We start from the raw sequence: 12,159 nt of genomic DNA, 5'->3' as shown, positions 1-12,159 counted from the left end.
TACTTTGTAAACAGCCTTTTCTGCTTCACGGCACCCAATCCATGTTGGGTTCCCAGTTCTATAAGTTGAGTCTTGAGAAATAGTAACTTGAATGTGGGATGAACAGTGTGGTCCTATATAAAGCATACTGTGTGCGTTATATGGGACCACCAGCTAGAAAACAAAATCTTATATGGATATTCTACAAGAACTGGTGGGCCTGTTTTATATAATTTGCTGATAATTCGTCCTTCATTGATAGCATCCAGTGCTTTATAATAGAGTTTTGTAGCAAGTCTTTATCAACTTAACACTGTATTTAATGCGTTTATGCACTTGGAACCGTTGCTAGAATTACTGTATGTGCTTCTGTTATCATATAATTTTGAGTTGCGTTGCCTCATCTCTTTTTTCTCTCTTTGGTTGGCATGCAGGGCTTCTGGAACAGTTTACACTGCAATGGATATAGCTACAGGACAAGAGGTAAGCTTGTCTTTGAAGATATATTTGTTTCATATGTATTTCAAATATGTAGTTGTTTTTGTTCAACTAATTGAAGATGTATTTATTTCATATGAATCTCAAATAGGTAGTTATTTTGGTCAGCTAATCACAAAAAACATTTACGACTCTTACTTTTGGGTTCCAGATGGGAATTACTCAATTTGTTGGAGTCCCTCCTGCACCAGTATGTGCATGTAGACATACCTTCAGAGTTTAAAAGAAATGTATTGCAAGCCCTCACACACCAACTTAGGTGTTATGATTCATTATGGAGCTTCCCACATTCGTCAGAAATGGTTACATTGACAAATTGGCTCCCTGATATGCATGGAGTCATTTTCTGGAGTGAAATGGGGTAGGAGATTCACAGTGAGAGATAAAAAAAAAAATCCCGGTCTCCATCTCAAATATATTCCTTTACTATAGGGTGGCCAAAGAACTGATTAAAAACAGTTTAAGGATGAATAGAGCATTTTTCCTTTGGCATCATATTGGTCAACAAGTTTGAGCTGCAAACAAAGCCCCAATCGGGGTCCCTTGCTTTCTACAGGGCCAGGATCTATAGTTCTGTATAGTTATTGCACTTATACATCACCCTGCAGTCATATGATAATTATTCATGTGCTGAATATACTCGCCATTTCAAGTCTTTTTAGAGTAATCCCTAAATTAGTGAGATATGTGTCCCGTGGAGGAACCCACAAGGGTAGCCTTATAGTACCACTTGTATCAAAGGTCTCACCCTGCTTGGTACCTGTGCTTCTGTTTGTGTCCTCCGAAGGGCATCCCTCCACCCCCTTGTTCCCTCCCTTGCTCTAAAACTAGGGGCTGTTATTTCAGTTCTACTGGAAATGTGTAAGGTACAGAAGGTGAGTAACCTGCAGATCTGTGTTAGCCAATTATAACTATGTAAGCAGTTGTAAGAAAAAGTATTAATTTCTGTGCATTAGGGTTGGATATTCCCTAGGTCCATGCTCATTAAGATGTTCATTAACACTGGTTCAATCCTTTTTCCTGCAGACCCAACAAAACATCTGTATTCCAGATCCTACTCAAATACTATATTGCACAAAATAAAAAATACACTTTGCTACTACTATTTCATCAAATATAACATAGAGTACAATTGATGGTTATAGGAATATTAAAGTATATTAGGTAAGGCCAAGTTCAGTTTACAGTTCACAGTAATTTACCCCCAGCATGTTTACCCCAAGCATGTTAAAAGCTTAAAATGCAGGGCTAAGTGGCTCCACGTAGATGCTTTAGATCTGCCCATATTAATCCTCCTACGTCTCGTGCATGAAACCTATGACCGCCACTCAGCTAGTGCATCACCTGATTTTCTTACACAAAACCACAAACCCCGGTCGAACAAAAGCCTAAGATTGATTTAGATAATAACATGATAAGAGTACCATCTGGCTGGAAAGAATATTCATGATGTATACATGAAGTGTTGTTGTTTTTCTACTACGTAGACACTACATCTGTTCTTCTGTAATTTGTCAAAAAGTTATTTTAGTTGCATTCTTTCATCCTGCTTTAGAGCACCCCAGTGTAAGAGCCCTTCATTCTACTCCACCGTGTAGTCAACCTTAATATTTTGGGTGAGATTCCGCCCTTATATCTGTTGAAATAAAATATTGTAATTAAATATGCATTCATTTGCGATACCTTAGGAATCACAGTGGCAGGTTGTTTCAATGAAAGGTTGCCTTACAAACAAAAAAATACAACACCCATAGATAACTCCATATTTGTGCAGGTGTGCATTTTAATCTGGGCGCCCTATAATTATCCACCACATATTTCTTTTGGGATTCTCAATTTCATCATGTTGCACAAATCCCATTTTCAGTTCCGCACACTTACTATGGCTCTAACAATAGTTTTATGATAGCAGGAGATGGGTTTTAGAACTATTATTCTGCTTATAATTGAAAGAAAACATGGTAGAGAAACCCTCACATTACTTTCAGAGGTCTGCAAGCCCCCTTTCTCTATGTTCCTTCTTTATGGTATTTGAAAAAGATATCTGGAAAGAGTAAGGGGTATCAAAACTTTGGTTAATGGGTACATAGCCATGCACGATTTTCCTGTTTCCAGAGGAAAAAAGGTTACATACTGTGGGGGCTATACACAAACATAACATACACTTGTTACTAATTTACATGTGTAATTTGTACTTAGACTTTTGAGTAAATTTACCACTTTGAGTTATTCACAAAATTCAACTGTAAAGTTAATGAAGAGTGTAGACTTTCACATCTCCAACCAAACTCACAAGCCTAAGTTACTACTGTTGAAAAAGAAACAGTAGTAAGTCCAGCACAACAGGTTGCCAACCATTGATACTGCAGCACCCTCCCAATGAAATCAATGAAGGTAGGAACTTAAAATAAAATCCCAATTGTTTAAAATATTAAAAAATATAAATAAAGCTTAATATACAAAATATAAAAATATTCTAATTTAATTATGATTTGTACATTGAATTATTAATATAATGTTACATTTTACTAAAATAGAATGAAATTACTTATAATTAATCATATAGACCCTTTTTAATAATTATTAGTGCATTATTTTTTTTAAACTTTTGGTTGGAAATTATATTTTAATTAAAATTTGAGAACATTTATTTTATTAAAATGTTCTCTGTATTTTACCATGTGAATGCAGATTTCCCTATAATAAAGTTTATTAAACGTAGAAAACACTTGTAAACATATTTACATAATTTTATGTTAAATATTAATGTAGATTAACATGATGTATTTATTTTAAATGTTGAAAAAAAAACAAATGCTACAGCACTGTTCACCTCAAATTGTTAATTTAAACATATCAAAAAAATATTTTGCCTAAATTGAAATTAAAAGATAAATTCACACCTAAGCTTAAAAAAAAGTTTTTCTTATGCATTAATAATTGAAGGGGTTATAGAAATAGTTCAAAATAATGTACTCATATGTTATTGAATTTTGATGTTAATTGGTTTATAAATTCAAAAAAGGTGTTTAAGATATGTTATAATTAAATAATAAATATGTAGTATTTTGTACATATATTTTACATTAAATATTTATTTATATTTTAACTACTTTTTGTAAGTCTCTATGTCCATTGATTTCTATCAGAGGGTTTTGCAGTACCAGACAGTGGCTGGCCAAATGTGGAGCTGGACTTCAACACAATTGTTTAACGGAAAGACGCCAGGCTAAGAAGGGAGCACTCTCCCACATTGACAATAACTGATACAGGCATATATATTTTGTACTCGGGATACAGTGCTAACATGGATACTGGGACCAAAGAAATTTGCATTGATATTTGGCATCTTACAAGTAATTGCTAACCCTGAAGAAGTCAGCTGCAACTCATGCAGCTTTAACAAAACACGTGTAGGCATTGGGATGTGAATTGGAATTGTGTGGATTATTTTATTAGAAGAAGAAATAAAAACAGAATTGTTATTTGTGAATACAGTGTGGATTTACTAGTTGTCTCGAAGCTGTTGAAGGTTTGTTTGGAGCTGGACTTACTTCAGCTAAGAGCTGGAGTAAATTGCTACAGTTTGGCTGTCGTAATTTTAGAAGGACAGTTTGTTACTATCAATGGGCTTACTTTCTTGTATGTGAGTGTATATTACTCCCTAAACTGCTCCTTTACCCACCCTAATTCCCTTCACTTAGTCATAATCCATCCACTCCTCTCTGTCCCTCCCACATTTACTACTAAAATATATACTTGCGTGTGCAGGGACTCCACAGTCGGGCAGAGATCTCTGCACAGAAAAAGATCGGAGAGGCCGAGGCGTAACCTCCGCATAGAAGTTTATGAAGAGCTCTGTGTAGTATGTTTAACGTAGTACAAATAGTAGTTTGTGCATAGGCCCCTGTGAGTCTGAGCAGGAATGCTTTATAAAGCTAGTTGATCTGGCCTTGTGACCAGTGTTGAACAACTCTGAGATAGAGCAGTGTAGATGGAACTGCCTGCTCAGTCTCAAAGGTCCAGACAATGGTGTCTTATTACTCAGTCCGGCTGGCGGCCAAAACCTTGAATTCTTCTGCGGCAGATTTTTTAAAATAATTTTCTCACTTGTGCTAAGGAGAGAGAGATTATTAAAAACATCCATCATATTTATTCTCACCTATGTACCAATTCTAGGAATGATCAGTTTTGATTGTGCTTTGCAGAGTGAAGGATTCTTTCAGTTTGTGTTTTTAACCCTCTTGTTAACTGTGCGGAACTATGCTTATGTGTTTCCATCTCATATGTAATGCAGTACATTCTTTTAATGCTAACTATAAATATTTCAAAACCCTATCAATAATATATGACAGTATGCATTATGGTTAATCACTGATTTACTGATTCTTTTTTCATTTAAGCAACAAACTATGTAAAAGTGCAAATGTTTAGAGGCAGAGCTGCCTTTTGGCAGACCAACATGAAAAGGATGTACTTTGGCGAAAAATTACGCTTACTATAAAATAACGATTACTTACTCCTCTCACTTTAAATATTTTTATTTGCTGGTAAAAAACAAAGGCTTTTGTCTTTTAGTTTTGGCATCTGGTACTTGATGCAGACCATGAATTTTACTCAGGCCAAAGCATATTTGGGTTATGTTTGTATGCTTTGAATATGCTTTGCATCTTTACTTATTGAGTTGCTCAATAACATCTGGAAGGCTGTTATTCCACAGATGTGCAGGTTAACATATTTTCTTTATCCTTTTGAATTTTATAATGTATTAAAGAATGTCTAATATATTTGACATAACTGTAAAGTAGAGGTAAGGGATGCCCATAGGCCATTGTCAGTGACCTCTCGATTAGAGGGTCTCTGAGCTCTACTGGACGAGCTGCCGGTGAGCCGTGACTAGCAGGCTTGCGGTTATCTTGGCTTTAGTGCACACTGCATCACGTCCAGTCAGCTGTGCATAGTTTTGTTGGCTGCTGGGTACAGTGCCGGTGTACACATTCATGGATCCGTGCAGGTGTAATGATGGAGAAAGCCAAGAGGGACTTTGCCACATATACAAGGGTTTGTACTCTACTGCACATGTTTGATATTTAAGCAGAGGTGCACAGTGGCAAGCTATGCAGGAACATCCTAGCTGCTGACTGTCTCTTTCCTGGGCTGTTGGCTCGTAGCTGCCTTGCGCAGGAAGTGAGGCTGCGAGTCACTGCACCTTCCCGTTGACTTCTTATTTGGCCCCACCTATTTGTGACATGTTACAGGTTGGTGTAGAGATTTGTGGTTGCTGACTGCACTGCTAGGTGTAGGCCTATAAGAAATAATGAAACGATACCATTAGCAAAAAGAGTGGCCAAGTCAGCTTGAATTATAATTTAGATATCCTGATCTATTTGGTAAATATCTGGAAAAGGTTACATATTATTGGAGGATTTCCACCTACGATGGAATAATAAAAAAGATGCATCCATAATTACATTGCTGTTGTTTCTATTAAACCAAAAACTAAGCCAGCTCTCACTTAAATCTTCTCCCGTCTGGGAGCCACTCTCGACCTACTGATGGCTGATCCAGAAGTGGGGAAGACACCATCAAAATTTACAGGACCGTCCACTTTGTAATCCCGTTCTCCATCTCTCTCTTTAAAGCTGTTCATGCAGATCTATTCGAAACCCAAGTGAGCCTTGATCAGCAGTACAAGAAAGAACTTTAGTAAAAACTTCAAAAGGATGATTCACCTCCTCCTTCAACAGAGAAAGATGAGTCGTACATTCAGTTGAATGGAAATGGTTGTAATGCCCCAGAGAAACAAAGAACTTGCTTCAAATGCAAATTTACTAAACACTAATGCCACTTTCTGAAAACTAAACAAGTATATGAATGAAGCTGGTCTTCTAAATGACTTCCAGTCTGGCTTCATTTCAGATGGTAACACTGGAACCACAAGGTTAATCATCATTGATGAAGCATATCAGATGTTGGGTTAGAGTGAAGTGAGACACACTTTCTGTTAACCTCTCTACAGCATTTGAAATGTTGGAAACGTGACATACTGCTTAACAACCTGTCGACTTGTTCGCGTATTGGTGTGGCAGTTCTGCAGTGGTACAAATCCTAGCTGTATAAACACTGACAGATAGTAAAAAAATAAGTAACACTTCATTCACCCTTTCAAAGCCCTATTGCAGTGTCTCTTGAGAAGCATTGCTTACCTCCCTGCTTTTTCACGTATTTGTAGTACAACTTGGGGATTACTGAAACTCTCTTCGCCTGTCGTACCACCTGCATGCGATTGATTTTCAGTTCTTCGTGACCGCTGAGTTGTGGTGGTACGTGATTCGCAAAGGGGAAGCTGCCACTTGGAACGTATTTCCCTTTGGAAATAATGTTGACAGCCTCAAGGGAGCTCCTCCTGATGTGTTCCTCCCAGGTTGCTTTTTTACAAAACATGTTTCCCACTTGAAGTGCAAATGCTATGATGGGGATTGGCTGTCCACTGCAGGCCTCCACCACTGTATTTGCAGCCACCTCAAAGGAGGTAACAAAATGCGACCTCCTCGATTAATAATATTTGTTATCCAGGTCATTTTTCACCCCATGCGTAATTTGTGGAGTGATGTATTAGTACTCATCAGTGCTGCAGCAAAAATGACCTCAGACACTGAGAATTATGACCTGTTACCCGTGTATTAATGAAGTAATAACAACAAGACCTGCTCCTTAACTCACTCTTTAAGATTCACCACTGACATATGAAACAGTAAATGCATTGACATGAGGCAAGATACCTCATTCAAAGCCAGATGGAATCATTACCTGTGGCTACCTCAGCTAGTCAGACCTTAACTTGCATTCGAGTTTCCCTCCGAAAGCAGAGACTAAACTGTTGATTATTTTTGTGTATATGTTTTAGATATATGAAACTATAGGCGGTCAAGCGTTGTTAAAGAACCTCTCTCTACTGTTATGCCATAGATGTCTATTCCTCAGGCCTGAGAGCTCGCAGGCCAAACAGGAACAAGCTTTTGTTAACTAGACATCTTTGCAGAGTTGAGACTACCTAAAATCATCTGTTGAGCAGATTGTCTTATTTGCCTTGTGAGTTGGCGCTTCTCCAAAATATGTCCAGCCTTATCTCGGTGCGTAGACCCATTTGCATCTCCCAAGATTCCACAATGTCTGCCGTTTGCTTCCTCGCCTGTCAAGGGACCAGGCTGCATTAGCAGGGACATTTTACCCATCTCACCCTCTGGTTTTTTGTTCCCAAAGCTCGCCGCCAGTTTCACAAGAGTACTGGGCGCCTAATGAACTTGGTGGCTCGAGTTGACCCAACTTGCTCTAGCACTGTGACTTTCTGGAGCTGAACCTAGTTTCTTCCCTCTGACCGAGAATCTCCTGTCCTTAGCAGGAAGGTTTAGTGATTTGAGCTTCTCGTTAATTAGTTACTTGGCATCCTGGCGATTGTGAATGAACCAATGGTCACCAGAGTTTTTCTTAGAGATCTTACCATTGGCATGTACCGGAAAACCCTCCACTCAGGAACTCCATAGGAGTGTGTGGCTCTGGTTATGTCACTGTATATGGGAGAGAGAGATTGCTAGCTGCTTTTGTTACTAGGGATTGTCCTGCAAAGGCTTCTCTTAGCACTTAGTACCTCAAACGAGGCGTTGTAGCACTTTACGACGGCAAATGGTAACTCTTGGTGGATTACCTTTATTGCCCAGGTGTGCTACATTTCACCCACATGCTATTTCACACCATATTATTTATTGGAAGCGTGTGCTGTTTTACTATGGTTTGTTTTTCTCAGTTGTAAAGTCAGTGTACTTGTATTAAATATGTAGAGGGAGATCAAACAAATCATCACTGACCACGGAAAAACAAAAATTAGCAAAGTGTGCAATATGGTGCCATGTAGCGCAACGGTGCAAAGTGCCAGTGCTGGGGCAGTTCATGTACTCATGCCGCTGATGTTTTTTTATTTTATGTATTCACACTTAATTGGCTCCCTTTTGGCATTTGATGGAAAAGACTAATCCTTCATAGCTCAACAGCCATTGTACGATCTACCTGTTATTTATGTGTTTTATAGTTGCATAATGAGACGTAAACTAGACGTGGCCCATACGTAGGTTCCCATCCTGTGTAGTAAGTGCCCTGCTTTGTTGTAATGGCAAGTAAATTATTCAGGTGCATCAGGAACCACATGGGTTCATCTGTGGGTCTAACAGTTCACCGCGTCTTGAGTGATTCCGCATGTCCATAGACCGGAACTTCATATGATGGTTTTTCATGGCGTCTTCATTGAGTGTACTGTAAATGTGTCAGTCTCAAAATTATATTTGATTGAAACATAGTGCAGGAATCAATACTATTTGAAAGCCAGCTGGTACTAATGGACCGTGTAAGCTATGTTTCATTAATAACATGGAGTTGCATATGTAATATTAACACAGATGCTTGTTTGTCTGTACAACTTATGGGTCTGTTTCTATTTGGAGAGTAGACGTTAGTTAATTCTGGGATTAACTGGTGGATTATTCAAAATATTGACTGGTGGGCCAATAAATGCTGTTTTTTATCTTTTTATTAAAGCACAAAGCAAATCCAATATCAGCTTCAGGGCGCCTAAATTCTTATAATAAGTCCAGCCATTGCAATTAAAGTAGCAACATAAACAACTATAATGAAAGAATCCAGCTTTATAGACAAACAATAAATAAATGAGGCCCACCTACTAACACAATATGGGCAGATCAATAAAATCCACCAATAAAACCCTTCCAGATAAAACAATACACAACTCCAGCAAAAGTAAAATCCTAGCATGTCTGCTTGTGAGAATACCGAGTTAAATATAGTGCTTCCAAAATATTCCATCTTAAATAGCGACTAGCAAAATACTGTGAAGGTAAGTATACATTTACTATTCCTTACGTATATATACATGCCTTGAAGAAGTGTGTGTGTGTGTTTGTGTGTATACATATATACATGTGTGTATATATATATATATATATATATATATATATATATATAGAGAGAGGGAGATTCACTGAAAAAATCAATGGTTAGCTTGAGATCTTCATCAAACTCTGTCAGGCCTCGTGCACTCGGCAGGGTCCCTGCCCATCATGTGGCGCATGCCTCTGAAGCAATGCAGGCGTAGCTTGTGCCTCTTGATAGAGTAGTTTCGGGGCTCATGAAGGACACATGAGCCAAACACATGCGACACTTGAATTCAGATGAAGCAGTGTGAAACCGCCACAGTGCAATATAACATCAACCAGGCCCTGTTCAGCGGCGTGGACCAGCCTGTGCCACAGTCCCCGTAATTGGAAAATCATAGTTCACACTCACCAGTGCTCCTCCTTCTGTGACTGTCACCGTTGAATGTGTAACTACCTGAAGCTCCAGGGGTCATTTCAGAGTTATGTTTACTGTAGAGGAGATTTATCTATCTCCGCAGAGCTGTCCTTATAACACTGTCTCCACAGCATTGCCCTTAAACGTAGGACCATACAGACCTCACTTAATAATTCCCTTCACCTGGCTCCATGTCAGAGCTCTCTCACAATCATCACTGGGTCCTCCTGCCCATCAACTTGAGCGGACATCACTTGTTGGTGGATTTGACAGCGAGCGACCCAAACTAGACCTCCATCGCCTAGCAGGGGAAGAGGCCTGCCCTGAGAAGGAAGGGTCACCCTCCTACTCACATCAGGCCTCTTTCTCTACCAGAAATGGTTCCCCACTGCCTCCAGAATCCTGCTGTATCTTCCTGCAGGTAATTCCAACAACTCATTGCCAAAATATAGACATTGGAGGACACATATTTCATACAAGAGCCTGGAGCTACTCGGGTGAGATGTAAGTACATTATTATGGTAACCGCAACATCCGGTTGGACCTGTCAGGGCTTCATCCTCCTCCAGCTATGTTAGCATTCACTCTCAGCGTTACAGACACCATCAGCGACACACAGGAAATGGGGACATGCAGGGTCCTACACAACCCTATAGCCTCATCGCTCTGTCCGACCGTGTTAACCTAGTGTATCTTTCTCTCCAGGTCTTCTTAAAAACACGCATACTTTCTGTATTTCTTTGTGTGCTCCCTGGTCTCTCCCCCACTGTCCGAAGGTGATGGTAACCATGTGTGTGTCCAACGAAATGGCAGTGTACATAGTGGCCCACAGTTCTTCCTCCTCAGCTATGGACCAGCAGTCACATTTATCAACTAGGAATAAGCAGCATAGACTGGGGGCCAGGCTCCTGCTGCTTGGACTTCTGCAATATGCCCATTATTTCCCATGACTTTTTACCTGGCCTTGCACTGATTCCTTTCACTATCAGTCATCCCTTCCTTTCAACATCCTTCTTCCTTCCATCTGCGCTCTCCTCCTGGTTCTTTCCCTCCCTGCCCCTTCCTTCAAGAAGAGTCTACCAGACGCCTGGGCAGACTGCCCTCAGTGCACCATCAGAGTCTTCCACAGCAGATGAACAATGTGGGAAGAATCATCCCATTTGCAAGAAGCTTTCTCTGTCATGTTCTGTCTTTTCTCTTCTTCTCCCTCCTGTCCACCTCACACCTCTCCTTGAGGAGGCCTAGGATGGAATAAAGCGCTACAGAAGCATCCAACATAACAGATGATAGAAGCAGCAGACTGTGAAATATGCAAAAAAGACAAAATGGCACAGGCAGGATGGTCGACAAAGAGCAAACAACTGAAATTGTGTTACAAAAGGTCTAAAGTGGGTGTTGTCCTTTAATAATCAGGACCTTGTTTTCAATGAGACCATTTTGCAAGATTAGATTTTTACCTGTACAAATAGCACTGTGACTGGGGTGCGGAATAGCACTTGAGTCATTTGTCACAGTTGCAGCTTTTGAAAATTAAATCTTTTGTCCCAGATTATTTTCACGGTTACGTGATTTGATGTTCACGCGTTCTTTTCCTCCTCTATTTTTAGGTTGCAATTAAACAGATGAATTTGCAGCAGCAGCCAAAGAAAGAACTTATAATTAATGAAATTCTTGTGATGAGGGAAAACAAGAACCCAAACATTGTGAACTACTTGGACAGGTATGGCATGTTATTTCTTCATTTAGAAACTTTGTGCTTTTTGCTCAGTAATCCTCCATAGTGATTCCATAGGTTTGTTATTGATAATACTTGGTTCTGTTACTAATGTTCTAGTATATTGAAAGGATGAAGGTAAACAGTGAAATAAGACACTGTTCTGAGGATCAGGTTCTTGTGCACAGTTGTCTTGATGTGGCTGAAAATGCAGTTACTTAGAGATAGATGGACCAAGGCTTGGTTTTAGGGTCGAGCCTGCGTCGCATGCGCTTGCTTTTTACTTGCGAGACGCTTTAGGAGTTAGAAAAGGGCTCGGAGCCCCATTCATGTCACGTCAGTGTCTTGCATTGGTTCGTGGGCTTGCCTGTTAAAATCTGCTTGCTTTCATTAGTGGAAGGCACGCATACGTCATGCCTTTTCCGGTGGTTAGCCCTCCTCGAGCGCAGCGACCAAGTAACTGAAAACATGCGAGGCTCGCTGTTTCCTGTCAGGTTTGTGGACTACTTTTTATCTTTTTTCGCAGCGCAATCTCGCTTGGCAGAAGTCGAGCGCTTTGCATAACATCGACCCTGTTACATAGTTAATTGCATTTTTGCCGGTTACGT

General features: G+C 39.7%; 1 protein-coding gene across 2 annotated transcripts in view; it reads left to right on the top strand.

Annotated features, from left to right (window-relative positions):
- The window catches only part of PAK1 (p21 (RAC1) activated kinase 1), a 296,992-nt gene that overhangs the window by 261,747 nt on the left and 23,086 nt on the right, over window positions 1-12,159 (top strand). For both annotated transcript variants that reach the window (XM_069203912.1, XM_069203913.1), the window contains exons 10-11: window positions 414-462; window positions 11,445-11,557. In XM_069203912.1, the coding sequence (XP_069060013.1) occupies window positions 414-462; window positions 11,445-11,557 (162 nt within the window). The remainder of the gene's footprint in view (window positions 1-413; window positions 463-11,444; window positions 11,558-12,159) is intronic.

This window comes from Pleurodeles waltl, chromosome 8 (assembly GCF_031143425.1).
Source record: "Pleurodeles waltl isolate 20211129_DDA chromosome 8, aPleWal1.hap1.20221129, whole genome shotgun sequence".
Lineage (NCBI taxonomy): Eukaryota > Metazoa > Chordata > Amphibia > Caudata > Salamandridae > Pleurodeles > Pleurodeles waltl.
This window is presented reverse-complemented; position numbering and strand designations above follow the sequence as displayed.